The sequence below is a fragment of the Bubalus bubalis genome, chromosome 8 (assembly GCF_019923935.1).
Source record: "Bubalus bubalis isolate 160015118507 breed Murrah chromosome 8, NDDB_SH_1, whole genome shotgun sequence".
Lineage (NCBI taxonomy): Eukaryota > Metazoa > Chordata > Mammalia > Artiodactyla > Bovidae > Bubalus > Bubalus bubalis.
In genome coordinates this window covers 77,650,150-77,667,199 of record NC_059164.1, presented here as the reverse complement: position 1 = coordinate 77,667,199, position 17,050 = coordinate 77,650,150, and the positions used below count along the sequence as shown (strand labels likewise).

The 17,050-nt window shown below is 38.1% G+C and overlaps 2 protein-coding genes across 2 annotated transcripts; one reads left to right on the top strand and one right to left on the bottom strand.

Moving 5' to 3' along the window:
- Nucleotides 1-485: 485 nt before the first annotated feature.
- PSMA2 (proteasome 20S subunit alpha 2) lies at nucleotides 486-10,855 on the bottom strand. Its single transcript, XM_006046319.3, has 8 exons — nucleotides 10,721-10,855; nucleotides 6,969-7,045; nucleotides 6,266-6,398; nucleotides 4,782-4,904; nucleotides 3,940-4,021; nucleotides 2,392-2,465; nucleotides 859-916; nucleotides 486-774 (listed from the first exon to the last, which is right to left on the bottom strand). The coding sequence occupies exons 1-8, from the start codon at nucleotides 10,759-10,761 to the stop codon at nucleotides 658-660; spliced, it is 705 nt and encodes a 234-aa protein (XP_006046381.1). The 5' UTR covers nucleotides 10,762-10,855; the 3' UTR covers nucleotides 486-657.
- Nucleotides 10,856-10,961: 106 nt separating this feature from the next.
- On the top strand, nucleotides 10,962-16,377 carry MRPL32 (mitochondrial ribosomal protein L32). Its single transcript, XM_006046318.4, has 3 exons — nucleotides 10,962-11,130; nucleotides 12,974-13,155; nucleotides 15,606-16,377. The coding sequence occupies exons 1-3, from the start codon at nucleotides 11,001-11,003 to the stop codon at nucleotides 15,858-15,860; spliced, it is 567 nt and encodes a 188-aa protein (XP_006046380.1). The 5' UTR covers nucleotides 10,962-11,000; the 3' UTR covers nucleotides 15,861-16,377.
- Nucleotides 16,378-17,050: the final 673 nt, after the last annotated feature.

Here is a 17,050-nt window from a genome sequence, read left to right as displayed (position 1 = left end):
TAGAAAGATGTAGTAGACTCTAGGGGGCTCTTTTGAAATACATTTACGTACTTGTGATGGAAAAATCAACAGGAACTAGCACACCGTTTTTTATGTATCTACATGGTACGTCTCCTATAGGAGACTTTGGCTTAGCACTCTCGGCAGCTCCAGGGCAATCTCAAAGAACATCCTAGGTTTCACTGATCCGCACCTAATGGAGCCTGAAATACAGCTATGCTTCCTACCTTGCCTCAGAATCCATGAAAGTCTACAGATTCTCTCAGCTCCAAAAGCAGTGTTTACTGAAATCAGGATTTTGCTTTCCTGAAGCAGACAACATCTGACAGTAAAGAAGATGACAAGGTTTGACTTAACCCAAACTGTGTGAAGACTAAAGACCAATTTCACCATTCTGCTTTTCAATGTCATTTCCAGAAATCAACTGTGATGGAAAGCAGGAAATAACTATGTTAAAAGTTTACTAACTCCTAAAAAGCTGGAAGTTAATTTAAGAGTTTATTATGATTTATAAGTCTCATTTTAAAAACATCAGTCCATCAAACCATGTAGAAATAAGTATGCAAAAAGTCTGCAAAACAAAACATACTTTAAACATGTTTAAGTAGAGAAGTTATCTGAAATTCTGGATTTTCAGTCACTTCATTATTTGCATTATTATGCAATGGCAGCCAAATAATCCTTAACTTCAGTTGGGGTAAGCCTTCTAAATCCGGCTTCGTTGCAGATTCCAACTTCTATATTATCTTCTGTCATCTGCCCTTCAAAGCTTTCCTGATGAAGGAGGGGAAAAGGTCAATTTTCCAAACAGTTAATTATAAAATCACTACAAATCCAATCATTAGATATTGAACTAACCTTTAGGGTTAATATGGCTGTATGAATGGCATCTTCAAGTTCCAGATCTTCATTATATCTAAATAATTTTTTTTAAGAAAAACAATGACTTATGGCACTATTAAGATGATTCATGACAAAGAAAACACAATGATAGCAACAACATAAGATTTTTTAAACATCTAATAAGACACTCTTAAAAATATTAAGTTACAGATTAATTCTCCTAGTCTCCTCACTGAGCTGTCCCCAAAATAAGAAATTGACAATTATCGGGGGTGCATTCCTGACATCATGAAGAATGTAACCCTAACACGAGTTTACTTAAGAAATTTCCTTAAGTATAACTATTTTAATATGATCAGCGTGTGGTGGCAATATTATAACAATTTACAAAAATAAAGCCAAGAAATTAAACCTTTATTAAAATTTCATAACGTTTGGAAGACTCACCAATTAATACTTAAGAGGAAAAAGAAAGTACTTTAAGATCCTAAGATTATTTAAGCTTACCAAGTAATCCCAGGTCTAAGATTTTTAAGTAATCTTAGCATTAATATTATCTGACAATGTACTGAAAAGGTTCATTTGGTGGTTAAAATCAATTGCAGACTCCTGCCATCCAAAACATAGGACACTTTTTGGTGGGCTACAATAATGCTGAGTCTAGAATACAGCTGGAATTAAGTGCGGGCAGTCTGCTGTGCTAGGCAGAGGCAGATTTTTATGTATCATTCCACTTTTTATCAAGTACATACATCACGTCTTTTTTTAACTTATATCTGGCTGCACTGGGTCTTCGCAGCCGTGTGCGGGCTTTCTCTAGTTGAGGTGAGCAGGCACTACTGTCCTATTGAGGGGCACAGGCTCTAAGGCACACAGACTTCAGGAGTTGTAGCCCATGGGCTTAGTCGCTTTACAGCACATGGGATCCTCCCAGACCAGGGATCAAACCTGTGTCCCCTGCATTGGCAGAAGGATTCTTAACCACCGGACCACCAGGGAAGCCCCATATGGCACATCTTTAATCTATCATCAACACCAGGTATTTGGGTTCACTATATATATATATATTTTTATATTTATACACACACATATATATATATATTTTTTTTTTTTTTTTGGTAACTGTCAAAATGAAAATGATAGAGGAGCCTGGCGGACTACAGTCCATGTGGCCTCAAAGAATCAGTCACGACTGAGTAACTGAGCACACATACCAACTGTTATCATTTAAACCATTTAAAAGTTTTCTTCCCAAATTTTTTACTCCAAATCCAATGGTCTTTTTTTTTGAGATGGTAGAAGAAAATGAAGTAAAAAAAATAAAAAAACATTTAGGAAAACATGAGAATGTAGAAAGAGAAGTCCTTAAGAAATGAATATTACCACTTAATATGTTGAAGGCTGAGGAGCCCAAGTACAGACAAGTAAGTTTGTTCTATTAGTAGCTAGGCTAGAGTCATGCAACAAATTTGTTTATAGATTAATGATATTCAGAGAGCTGAAGACTGTAGAGTAAGTATGGTAATGAAGCTAGTTTTACAAATCTACCTTTTTTCAAGAAAAGTTTTCCCATTCACATAGTTCTTTCCCATTGCTGTGGCTTTCCAGGCAAAGTAAGCTCCCTAATCAGGAGAGGAAGAGGGGAAAAAAACAAAAACACACATTTTAAATCATTAATATAATTATTTATGACTCTGACATTTATTTCTCAGTTCCATAATTTGTCTCTAACTTATAAGGTTTTCAGAGTATTTATTGGAATGCAATGAGCTATGTCACAAAATAAATTAATGTGACAAAGAGGCAAGAAGAAACTTTTGGAGGTACAGCATCTTGATTGTGTTGATGATTTTCTCAGGTATTTAATACATCAAAACCCCATCAAATAGGTATAATTTACTGTACAAAATTTATGTGAAAAAAAGAAATGAGGTTAATTTAGAGCAAATAATCAAAAGTAATATTTTAACTTACTACGATTGAAAGGCTCTAAAAATCCTATCTATCTGAAAAACGGTGACCAGCTCTCCATTATCATTGGTGAACAAACTAAAAAGACAAAGCTTTGCACTAAAAATTTTCAAAGGTGTTGATATTTTTTAATCTAAAGTTATACGAAAACAGCTACATATCATATATGACTCATCTACTTAAAAAGTACATACGCACACATATACAGAAATTGAAAGCAACGGACCGTATTTTAAAAGAAAACAAGTGACTTTTAGCTATAAATAGGGGAAAGGGCAAAAGATGAAAGCTGGACCCCATGATGGTGGCTCTGCTACTCTCAGGAAAGGAAGATAAGGAGACTTGGCATCTAGCTTCAGAAGCTCACATATGGGGTAACAGACACTGCCAAAGTTCCGCAAATACTTAATTTTTCTGATTTAATTAACAACCTAAATATTTTTGCTTTTTCAGATTACAAAGCTAGAGTATAAGATGTGAATTGAGTAAACCTTGCATTACCTAATGATCTATAAACTATGAAAGATCAGTTTCTAGTAGTGAATCTTTTCTTCCGGGTCTCCTCACAGCAAACATGAGTGACAGACGTGAGACACACGTGGAGGAGTGGTGTCTTCTCCAGACACCTGCCAACCCAGACACCAATTTTCTGCTTTATACCAGACGACCCACTCATTTTGCAAAACATCAAAGTCATGACAGTAACATCAATTATTTGTGCAGAAGAGTCACTTCAAGTCAACCCCAAGATTAAACTAATTGCAAAGGCCACTGCCCACTCCCAGAAAGGTTTTAACTGAATTTAAAATTAAAATTAGCTTTAATCATAATTTTTAAAAGAATTCCACAGATTTACAGAGATTTGATAACAACTATTTCAACAAATCATTCTAAGTATGTGAAGTTAATCAGCATGCCAGAAGAACAGAGGGCAGAACCAAAGGAGGTTCCTTATCAGAAGATGAAGTTATCCACATTTTAAATGTACAAGTGGACATGTATTACTTCTAAAGCCCAAATGGAAGAGAAAATACTCTAATTTGTAAGGTTTTTATGGCTTCTATTTTTATTAGATATTCAAAGAGCACTTTAACAAACCCCTCAAATACATCTAATGGTACTTACAGATGGATCTGACTGAAATAAATATGGCCGTCCCTCATTCCAACCACAAATAAGTAAAGAAACTCCAAATGGGCGAACACCACTGAACAAAGAGAAATGAAAATTACTTGGCACCTTCATGGTGTTAAGTCAACTTAATGTAAGAAGTTATTAATACTCTCAAGTAAAGCAAGTTATCAGGTAACCGAATTAGACTTCTAAGTTCCTTAAAAAGCATTTAACACCTTTCTAAACAAATCAATTCAAAATGAATTTTCTTTATGGTACTGAGGAACAACAGTCAAATCATTTTGGTAAATAGACTGATACAAATATTGGGGTTAATAAGTGTGGGTAACACTTCACGTCCTAATAAAATAATAGATTTCAGCAAATGCAGCTTTTCCACTGGTTTTACATATCAGCAATTACCTCATCATTTTCACACCCAAACTCAAGAACACTGGAATTAAAATGAATACAGATGTGTCAGTTACTGCTTTCATCAAGTGCTTACAATCATTTCCAGCTAGAAGATAAATCTGGAAGCAGCAATGACTGCCTGCCCATAAAGAAATGTTTTAATCACTGTCAAAACGACTTTATCTAGAAGCTGCTTTCTGCTGTTACATGAACAGCAATAAAACATTCCCGCTTTCTCTTTAAGAAAATATTTCAAGTCCAGTTAAGATCAGAACTATTCATTCATAGTGGTTTTCATCACTGATTAAGGAAATACAGGAATACTAAGTCCTCTTTTTTTTTTTTTTTTTTTTCTGAAATATGTCTACTTTTACAAAGGTAAGATGATTTTTTTTTTTCCCCTAATGTATGACACATTTCAAATAATAAAATCAACTTACCCTGACTGGGTGTATTCCTGCATCACGGAAGCTACTCTCTGGACCAGCTGAGCTGTGGGAATGGGTTCTTGGTAAACGAGATAGTACTGTTGAGCTAGTTTTCGAGCTCTGTGCACAAGCACCCTGAAAAACAGAAAAGAAATAAGACTTAATTCAAATTCAGATGCTTTACATCCTCAAGACTCAGTCACCTTCTACAGGCATACAACTATAGCACAAGTTTGACATGCGTCTCTTTAATAGTAGCTCTCAGCTGTAAACCAGTCTTGTTCTTACATCCGATTACAGTTAACTTACAAGAAAATATAAGAGCGTCGCTGAAGAGCTAAACTACAGGAAATAGACAAGAATAAGACAAAAGGAAAACTATGGACTAGGGGTATCAACCAGTTTAACAGAGACAGCTTTAGTGCACAGGACAGCTTTATCTCCTGTCACGGCATCTTTAAGAGTATGCCCCCCTTACCCCAAGAGAAGGTACCTTAGCATTTTATATCTCACTCCAGGCAATACACTAATATGCACACACATGAACACACATACACACGTGTTAAGGCATCTCACTTTGCCTCAATTGTGTCCACAGACTGAACTTCAAAGAGTACCATGAAACTATTTATAATGCAAAAAATGTAAAATCTGTCAAAAGTATAACAATTAAATATATTGGCAAGACAAGCAGGATTTACCTCTACCTGCTCACGTACTACTGATCTGAGCTCCACACATTATCCCTCTGAGCAAGACTCCTGCCATGTCTGTTGATTCTGTGAGTGGTAGTGCACTGCAGCCTCCCTCCCTGCAGTGGCAACAGGTTCCACTGCAGTGAAGCCCGAGCATATGTCGGTGAACCTAGTGCTGTTGCCGACTCATGAAAGTGAAATTTTGGCTCTACCTATCTTGCTCCACATAATCAATAACCAAGTAGTAATAATCCTTTCAATTGTTGAATGACAAACATAGAAAACTGTCAATCTCTTTAAAGTTGCTGGTACCCTAATGGAACCAGATTACTCTCTTCCTGTGAATATTAAAGAAGAGACTACATAAACGTCTGGATCCTAACCGGCTGTCATAGTCTACAACTTCCAGTGGCCTTTTTGAGAATTCTGTCCTTTTGCTAAAAACAGAAATAAATACAATGAGGTTAACTCTGGATAGTATGCTTTCTTTTGCTGTCTGGTAAACTTTTCTAAAATAAAGTTTATTATAACATGTATTGCTGAGGCCTTGGATGGTAGAAGATAACAGAGGTGACAGGGGTAAGTACTGTATCCATCTCCTCTTTTAAAAAGTGAGGAGCACTGAGTTCTTCACCTTCAAGTAACCCCCAGTCTGCCTCATACTGGCAACTAACTAGCTTCAGCTGCTGTTGTTCAACCAAGCAAAAAGTAAGAAGGTAGGCGATTAAAGGAAAACATCCCTTGGTTTTTCTTCCCAAAGTATCAATTACAAGGCATTCATGTGATGGTTATACAAGGTACCTGTAATCTGGGCCCATGCCACTATACACCAAACCTATATGCTTGGTGATTGGTTCCACTTTGTGGACACTTCGCTCATCATACAGAATGGATTTCTGTTTCTTCTCAGTTGCCAAGACCACGCCATTTGCAGCTTAAAAAAAAGAAAAGAGACTTGAATGTTTAATCATTTAAACACTCTGTTTTAATAGTTTTCTAGTTACAGAAGCATTTCAGCCAAACTTCTTTATTTTCTTCTTATTTATAAAACCTTTTCTTCTGACTTTCTATATTAGAATCACCAAAGGAATGGTAAATCAGCTTTCCCTCAATGGTCATCTGTATTGCACAAGAAATCCCTGAGTTAAAGGTATTATGCAACTTTTCCTAAAGTATTCTAGGATACCTTAGAGTACATAAGTTTTAAAATTATGGAATTCTGCCTACTTGGCCTACTGTTCTTATAATTTGAAACTTAAAAACCAATGATACATTTTTGTTAAGGTATCCTTAAATTTTACAATTAACCTTTTCTAAGTTAAAAAATTTAATCATCTTCTTTGGTTCATTGCGTCTTTAAATATCAAAATACTGTAGATTAACAAATAGAACTGTTAAAAATTATGCTGCCACAACTATTTATTTTTACATTAATGGCCTATTAATCCCTAAAGAGCATTACAACTAATAATAGAAATCTGAAGTGAATGAAATATTTAATTACCTTTAATTCCCACTGAAGGAGCTCCTCCAGCTACAGCAGCCAAAGCATATTCTATCTGGACAAGTTTACCAGACGGGCTTAAAAAGAAACAAAGGTATTGCTAAATTTCACATTCTCAAATATTTATTATAGGAGCATCTCTGAGAAAAGGGCAGGCAAATAGGCCAAATCCACTAATTAAGCATCAAGGAATAGATGGGCTTTGAAAATTTATCAGAAGTTATATAGAAACCAAATTTATTAGGTGATTTGAACATATTCATAATGAAACACTAATCTCTTTCCTTTGGTTGATTTTTCTTGTCTGCCATTTAAAGCAGCATCATTATTCTTTCCTTTCACCACTCACCAATAGTTTCCTCATCTGTAAAATGGGGATAATAGTGTTACCTAGTTCAAAGGTTGTTGTGAAGATTAAATGAAATGATGCCTTTTGTTCCTGGCACAAAATTAGCACTAAGTAAACACCAAATAGTACTGTTATTAAGAACATGTATATGTCTGTTAAATACCAAATAACAGCATATATTCCATGTGGGTGGAGTTTAACATTTTATAAAGTAGACATGACCTAACACATAAGATCTAGATGTCAGTCACAACAAAATACAACAACAAAAAAACTATTTCAAGATGCTGTGAGCTGGTTATACTTAACATATCTGGTTCCATTGAGTTTGACAGTCAAATGCTAGGTCCAAACTGGCTTTTTAGGTCATATATTATTTCAATCTAGTTGTTGAGTGTTAGAACAAATACCATAAACATCACCAACCTTTCTATTTGATTGATAAAGTCTTTGAATGAAAATAATTTGCCCAGAGACACAAGCTAGGTCCACATATCCGGAAATGGCAACCCACTCCAGTCTTCTTGCCTGGAGAATCCCATGGACGTAGGAGCCTGGTGGGCTACAGTCCACAGGATCGCAAAGAGTCAGACACGACTGAGTGACTTCACTTCACTTCACTGAAAAGATAAATCTTCAGTTTCAGAAGGTCATTTGTTTCATCTTCATAGAATTATAGATACTGTCACTCAAGTCTCAACTCACACCACGCCATCGCGCTCCAGAGAACACGACTATCCTTAGAATTCAAAAAACCCCTCTGACAAGACAATCCCTGTTTGCAATGTACTTGACCACTGTCTGGTGAACTCCTTCCAAGTCATTCTCCAATCCTTAGTAGAACTGTCATTTTCTCAAGGAAAGCTGCCCTGACCACCCAGACTAGGCTGAATCCCACACACTCATACCTAAGTGTCCCATGCTTCCTCTTTGGCTCAGAGTCATCACACTTGAATTATTTTGTAACATTCACAAAGTGTAAGCTCTGTTCAATCAATACACCAAGACATAACCTATGACCAGGCTCATCTGACTGACAGAGAGACATACATCCACACCTATTTAAGGAATAAACCTAGGGGCAGCAGTCTAAAGACTGTTAAATGACAAAATTAGCTGATTTGAGCAGTGCAATTCCAAAGCACCAGGATCTCTATCAGAGATAACTGAAATAGCCCTCCAACTAGTTTTCTTATTTTCCACTCTTACTTCCATTCCCTGATCCAGAGTTACTTTTGTATCATAACATCTTCCACTTAAATCCTTTAATTTTTTTATTCATTTACAATAAAAGCTCTTTACTCTGGCCAATCTTTGGACCCAAGATTGGTCCAAACCCAGGATAACTCCCTGCTCACTATACTCTAACACATTGGACTTCTATCAATTCAGTCTTTCTCAACTTCAACACTTTCAAACATGCTTTTCCCTGTCTGCAACTCTCCCTACTTCTAAATTTTCAAATAGTTGGCTCCCTTTCATCTTCCAGTCCCCCGGAACAACCCCCAAGCATTGGTCTTTCCTGACCACCCAATCTAAAGTTACATTCCTTCTTTTGCCCTCTCTTTATAAAAATTCCTGAGTAAGGGAAAAACATTCTTCAGAGTGTATGAGTAGGCACCCATTTGTTTACCCACTGATTGTCAATGAAGTGAAAGTTAAAGTCGCTAAGTTCTGTCTGACTCTTTGCAACCCCATAGACTATATAGTCCATGGAATTCTCCAGGCCAGAATACTGGAGTAGGTAGCCTTTCCCTTCTCCAGGGGATCTTCCCAACCCAACCCGGTCTCCCGCATTGCAGGCAGCTTCTTTACCAGCTGAGCCACAAGGGAAGCCCAAGAATACTGGAATGGGTAATCTATCCCATTTCCAGCGGATCCTCCTGACCCAGGAATTGAACCCGGGTCTCCTGCATTGCAGGAGGATTCTTTACCAGCTGAGCTATGAGGGAAGCCCACTAGTTGTCAATATCCCCAACTAAATGTTATCCTCAGGAACACCTTTTCATCCTATAGTACAGTCTCTTACACGTCTACCATTAATAATTCTGATTACAACAGGCTAGAAACAATTTTTAAAATCCAAAACAGAATTGCACCATCATATTTTAAAAAAAACACAGGAGTGTGTTTAAACAAGGAAATTTACTCTATAGTAGATTCAGTCCCTGATAACATATGGTTGCTTCATGTTTCAGCTAGGATTAGGATAACACTTTCTTAAAGATAAAGGTCCAGGTTTTGTCTCCAAATACGAGCAGTAGCGACCTGTCAAACTTTGTTTCCTATCATTGTATATGAGGGGATCTTTTTTTTTAAAAGATAAATATTCTAGTATTTTAAGAAGACATTACACAGTAATGCAAAGTGTATTAATTTTGTCGTCAGAAAGAACTCAGTTTAAATATTAACCTATGACCAGGGAGGAGTTATTGAATTTGAGTTGTGGTCAGCTCATCTGTAAGATGTTTAGAAAACATGTATCACACAGGGTAGCCTAAAGAGATGAAGTAAGCTCCACCCACACAGAAAGTACTCAACAAGTTAGATGCCGCCTGTCTTTAGCTGTCAGATAATATTTTTAATTAAATAGCCCATTACTCATCTGTAGGAAAATGGCAAAATTGAATCCTTCTCCCGTCAGTAAAGCCTCTGGTGACGGTTTTCTTACACCGGGAACGATGATAGTGCATCTCTGATTTATTTTGAAAAATATGCTTACATAAATATTCTAAAGTTTAAAAGCCTACAATCTTTCTTTAAATAAACATATCCCCTTTCAAAAATAACAGCCCCAAAGCAAATACAGCCTATTTCGGAGCACACAAAGACAACGGGCTAGAAACATTACCACTTTCACTTTCAGTTCTTAAGCTTCCAGTAGGGGCACCGAAGAAATCGAAAGCGGGAAAAGGTTTCCAAAGACATCAGCGCCAAAGGGAAGCTAAGACTAGAACTGAACTGTAAAGTTGGGTCTTTCCAAGAAAAAGGAACCCCACAGAGCTGACCAAGATTCCGACTTCCAGAAGCTCCTGAATCACGACTACTTGAGTCAGGAAGGAAATCTTTTGAGTTCTGAACAGGAAATCTGGAAGCGGCTCATTCAAAATTGCCTTTTTCTCTAGTTCCAAAGCGAAAGAAAACCCCTGGGTGAGGGCCTCAACTTCCCACAGCGCCTAGATCTCCCAGGATACCCTGACTCGCGTTCCCACGGTCCCCAGGCACCAATGCTCCCCAGGCCGCGGGAAGGCCCCGCAAATGACTTGGCAAACTCGCATTTCCACCCCCATTTCCTACTAGGCCCTCAGGAAGCGCCAAGTCAGAGACCAGGAAGGTAAAAACCTGGTCGGCAGAGCTCCTGCTACCTCGGTTACGTGGAGGACCTCAGGAGTCCCTTCCGTACCTGAATGTAGTCAGCGAAAAGCTGTAACCACGCTCCGCCATCTTTACCCGAAGACCCAGCGCACATCCGCGCACCTGCGCACTGAGGCCAGTTTCGTTTCTTTTCCCCGCCCCGCGCGTTCCTTTCTAGATTTCTGATTGGAGGAAAGGCAGAGCCGCTCCAGAAGCATGCTGGGAGTTATAGTTCCAGGGGCGCGTTTGCCCGATTCTGTGTCTATGCGCATGCTCAAGGTGGGGGCGGGACCCAGAGGCCTGATGGGAGTGGCTTTCGGTCGAGGAACATGGCGCCTACCATGCTGGTGCTGATTGTTCCGCCGTTGCCCGTAGCCCGAGGACTTCTCCGGAACTGTTGGAAGCACCTGCAGCGGAAACTTCTGCAGAGCCGACCAGGTTTTCCCAGTCCTCCATGGGGTACGTAAAGAAGGCCTCCGTGGAGAAGGGTTTGGACTGGAGACCCCAGGCAGCGTGGTGAATTCTACTTGTATTTAGCCTACTCCGGTGTTCTGATGTTTGGCAGCGTGTAGGAGTCGTTGTCCGGACATTCACTTACTTAGGAACAAAGACAGCAGTTTTTGCTCCCCAGTCCCCTGCAAAAAGGAAAAGAAACGTCCTCTGACTGTCCCATTCCTACAGAGAATGGAGCCGAATTGCATTAACTTAGCATCAAGGGACACCGCTCTCTAGGTGTTCTTATCTTTTCTTTCCTGTCCAGTCCACCGCCTAAAGCAGTTTGCCTTCTATAGCATTTAAACTGTGTCAATTGACTCTTGATCCTCTATTTCCCCTGAAAACTAATTTTAAATGGAAATATCTTGGGTGTTAAAATTGTCCTGACTTTGACATTTACATTCTACTCGATTTCGAAGTTATCCTGAACATAATAATACTCAGGAGAGCCCACTAAATGTCAAGTGAAGTCGCTCAGTCGTGTCCGACCGTTTGCGACCCCATGGACCTGCGTCCATGGTATTTTCCAGGCAAGAATACTGGAGTGGGTTGCCATTTCCGTCTCCAGGGGATCTTCCCGACTCAGGGATCGAACCCGGGTCTCCCTCATTGTAGGCAGACGCTTTTACCGTCTCAGCCACCAGAAATGTCCCACTGAATATCAAAGTCAACATATATTTCGTAAGATAATCTCCACTACTATCCCTTTAGGTGTCTCCACTTTTCAACTGAAGAACTAGACTCAGAAAGGCCCCAAGGTCACACAGACCTTCCATAGCCTGTGCTGTTAACCACTGGTCTATGCTTAGCAATACTTTCAGGTATATTGAAAAGGAGTATCAGTTGTTAAGTGTTAAACAGCGTTGTATATTTTTAAGAGTTCCTAAAATCAAAAGAAATATTTACAGGCCTGAGGAATATAGCAAGGAGAGGGTAAAGAAATCTTTTTTTTTTTTAAGTTTTATTTTATTTTTAATTGAAGGATAATTACTTTACAATACTGTGTTGGTTTCTGCCATGCATCGACATGAATCGGCCATACGTACACATATGGTATACATAAGCATAGCCATAGGTATACATATGTCCTCTCCCTCTTGAACTTCCCTCCCACCTCACACTAATTTTTATAAACAGTTTAGAAAAACAAAAGTGAAACGTTGGTGCTCGCAAGAGTAAATTAGTATCCTAGAAAGAGTGATGAATTAGTTCTTTTCCTTAGAGTACTTTCCTTAGGGAACAAGACTAAATATTATGAGAACTAAGTGTCTTAAAGGGCCTATCAGATTATATGACTGAGGAGCTAACTCAGTTTGAATATAATAAAAAAAAGACAATCAGCATTTATATCTGTGCTGGTAAGAAGTGGATTTTGAAAGCTTCAAGCTTAAGATTTACTTGTAACTAGGTACTGCCCATCAAGTAGAATGTGGACAATTGAGTGAATTTTTTTTTTTTCTTTTTTGCCTTGGTTTGTTTATATTTGGTGCCTCTCACACTTTTATTCATGTTTACTACTAAACCCCTGAGTTCTGTATTTTAAGACAAGAAACTTTTGGTGGAATTTCACTGATTCATTTAAGCAAGTGCCATTAAGAAATATTCTGTTTTAAAATTATTTCAGGTATGAACTTTAAGTATATTTTAACAGCTAGTAAGGTTTCCTGTTAAATGTCTATTGAATGTAATGTTTTAAGTTACATAGGCCTGCTGATACATTACTTTTTGATTGTTAAAGAGAATGATACTTGGAAATGGTCATTTCAGAGCTAGAAACCATTCTGTATCTCCATGGTTTATTTTGTAGGACCAGCTTTAGCGGTCCAAGGTCCAGCTATATTTTCAGAACCAACAAATGATACCAGTGGAAGTACGGAGACGTCCAGCCTTTTGGATAGTATATTTTGGATGGCAGCTCCTAAAAACAGGCGCAGCATTGAAGTGAACCGGTGTAGGAGAAGAAACCCTCATAAGCTTATTAAAGTTAAGGTAATATGGTGATTTTTGTGGGTGTACTTTTTCTCATGTGCACCACTGCATAATCTCTTGATTTGTCCATATAACCTATGAGTAAATTATTTTTAGATCCTGTATGTCTACCTTTCCCTGGTCTAAATAAATACAATATTCTTGTTATATATGTATGCGTCTACTGTTCTGTAGGCTAAATACTCGGAACACAGTCAAGGAGGGAGTTCAGAGTCTGGACAGAGGACTGGGTTATAAAGAGTCTGTGACTTTTGTATTGTGAGCTGTGCCAGTCCTGAGCTGTGTGATTTTGAACTATATGTAAATAAACATTTTAACTATTGCAGAGCCTAAAATTAAAGTCAGAAGCAGTAAATCTATTCGATACGGGGTTTTATTAACCCTGACAGATTTATTCTCTTCTTTTCCTGAGTCCAATGAGATTCTGTGAAGTAAAATCCTTAGGTAAGTAGTAAAAATAGCTAATAAGTACCTATGATATATCTAAGTGCTTTACATGAATTATATTTTCAGAACAGCTCTCTGAAGTAAATATTGTTTTGATCAGTTTTAGGATGAAGAAACTGAGACAATAAGAATTCACCTATGATCCCAAACTTAAGTGGTAGAACCAGCATTTGAGCCCTGGTAGTGTCCTATTGAAGTCCTGTCTCTTGAAACTTTTTGTGTGTGTGTTCCTATCCTTGCTAAGTCACTTTAGTTGTGTCCGACTCTGTGCGACCCCATAGACGGCAGCCCACTGGGCTCTGCCGTCCCTGGAATTCTCCAGGCAAGAACACTGGAGTGGGTTGCCATTTCCTTCTCCGATGCATGAAAGTGAAAAGTCAAAGTGAAGTCGTTCAGTCGTGTCCAACACTCAGTGACCCCATGGACTGCAGCCTACCAGGCTCCTCTGTCCATGGGATTTTCCAGGCAAGAGTACTGGAGTGGGGTGCCATTGCCTTCTTCGGTTCCTATCCTTAGACAATTCTAAATCTCAGTGCTCCTTCTCCGTCTCCCCACACACCAGCACCCACCCACCATCTCCCATGGGTACACTTTCTTCATTGATCTAGTAACAAAAACTATGTGTTTATTACCTTTGATTTATTAATTTATGGTTTTAACAGCCATGATTTGAGTTCATGTTTATTCCATGGCATTCCCCAGGGCAGTGCAGATGGAACTCAAGGACAGAAAATTGACTTCCATAAGCCTCCACATTCAGTATTAAAACAAACCCTTAGAACATAAGCTCAAAAGTATTACTGAGTCATGGTTGGGACCACAGTTAAAATGTGGAACTGTAAAATACTTCATTAATTTAGACAGTTTTCTGTTAATATATAATTTGTTATGCTGAGGGCTTTGTTAGGAAAAGAGCACTTACTGACCATGAGTATTTTTTCAATTCCTCGAGTTGAATGTACAATCCAGTTTTCCACATATTTGGAGTAAGATGAGAAGTCGGTGGGTCAAATGATTTTCAAGGTTCTTTGTTCCTTTTAGGGTTTCCCTGGTAGCTTAGAAAGACTCTGCCTGCAATGCTGGAGGACCCAGGTTTGATCCCTGGGTTGGGAAGATCCCCTGGAGAAGGAATGGCAACCCACTCCAGTATTCTTGCCTGGAAAACCCAACGGGCAGAGGATCCACGGGATCACAAAGGGTTGGCCATGACTGAGAGACTAACACTTGTTTCTTTTAGAAAATGAAGTTCTTGTTGTCATCTGCCTCGTAAATGTTTGTATGTTAGTCTTCAGACATGTTTAGAGTTTCTTTGATGTTCCTGTTTACTATTTTTCTTTATATTTTAAATCTATCTTTAGAACCCATTGAAAGGACTTCTTTGGAGGTTAGAATTGTCTTATTAAAATTGGATAGATGTATAAAAACTCATTAAAATACCCTCAAATTGTAATATATCAAGAGTTTTACATTAAGAAATAATCAGTGTTCATTTATAGGAAGAAAAATCACACCCCATACCAATTATACATCATACAGGAATTTGATTGCACTGTGATAATCAGGGGAAGCCCACTTGTAATGTGTTTGTCATCTTGTTCTTCCCAGGATTGATTGAAAGGAAGAGTGAATTCCCTTTGCCTTGGTCTCTTAGTTAAGATGCTGGCTGTGTGGATCACCCATGAGCTCCTTACCAGATGTTTAGTTTTTGAGGCTGGGGGAATGGAGTACCATTTCACATAGTAAGACTGTTGTATTTAAGTAAAAATGTACCAGATTCAAAGTTGGTAAACCTGGATTCTAATTCCAGTTTTCCTGGAATTCAAATTGATTAATTCAAATCAATGTGTCCTTAGTTTCCTGATTAAAATGAGATTGAACTGGGTATTCTGTGACCTTGTGCAGGATGAATATTTCCAAAGAAGTTTAAATATAAGCCTCATCCTTGATGATGTGTGCATTTTGTTGCCTCTCATTAAATTTTCTTTGTTTCTTTCTTTTTAAAGAACAATATAGACTTTTGTCCTGAATGTGGTCACCTGAAACAGAAACATGTCCTCTGTGGCTATTGCTATGAGAAGGTGTGCAAGGAAACAGCAGAAATCAGAAGACAGATAGGGAAGCAAGAGGGGGGCCCTTTCAAGGCTCCTACTGTGGAGACGGTGGTGCTGTACTCGGGGGAGACGCCCTCCGAGCACGATCAAGGCAAGAGGATCATTGAGCGAGAGAGAAAGCGGCCATCCTGGTTCACCCAGAATTGACACCAAACATGTTTCAAGAAGATAGCTTCACATAAGACCTTTCTCCTGAAAAAGGAATATTCTTTGCTTTTACATTGGTTGTGTGCTTATTTTTAAATCATTGATGTAGCTTCAAACATCCTTTATAAGCAGTTAGTTTTTTGCAGGTAATTTGCATCAGGAGTAAAGTCTAAATGTTTCTGCAAAGGCTCATTGGATTTCTGTCTGTTTCTATTATACAGTGACGTTTCAGTAAAGATAACATTTTCAGGTCAGAGAGTTAAAACATAATTTAAAATTCATAGCCAAAATTAGGAGTCTGGGTTCTAATTTTATTTGTTTGCGACTGGTTTTTCTTACTCAAAAATACTTAAACGTATTCTTTTGTTTAAGTAACACCTGGAAATAGGTTATGTAAATTCTCAGTATCATTTTTTTAAGATTTTAGATGTAGCAGTAAGAAAAAGATTGTTCTGTTTCTTGTTTTTCTTTTGTCTTAGCAAATTAAAATTGCCTTTGTATGGCACTTTGTATGAGATACAGTATGTTGCTTTTTTCAGGTGGAACAGTTCTTGACATTTTACATTAAATCACGATAATATTCAGAATTCATTAGATGTTCATGAGATCTGTAATGAATAGTTTTGGGAGAGAGATTTTTTAAAGGAGATGTAAGTGAATTCAGTAGCACACAGAAAATGTACTGAAGGGGTTGCCCTTGCATTTTCCTTCTAATATGCCCTTTTAGTTTATTTCACATTTCATCATATTTATCTCTATAACAATGGCTTTTTTAGCAATGCAATTCCTGTTTCTCGCTCCTTCCCCCATTTCTGTGTCTACTCTGAGTCCAGAGGTTGGTGTTTCCTGCCTCATGGGAAAAAAAAATAATAGAAGTGAAATTGCTTATTAAAACACAAAGTAAAAAAATTATAGTTGAATGAAAAATCAGTAGGCAAAATAAGATAAAGCCCAGAGATATATTTAAAACAAAATGCATGCTGCGGTGTTCTGAATACTTACAAGAATTAGGCAGTGAATTCAACACTGAACTTGCTTTTGCTTGAAAAGGACATCCATACATGAGTCTCCACAAGTTGACACATGATCCAGAAGTGTACCTCTACCCTGGTATTGTAGACAAACGCCTGAGGTACATTTTGCCCCTGAAATGGCATGAGGGTTCTGTGATCCATGGTAACATGTTAACT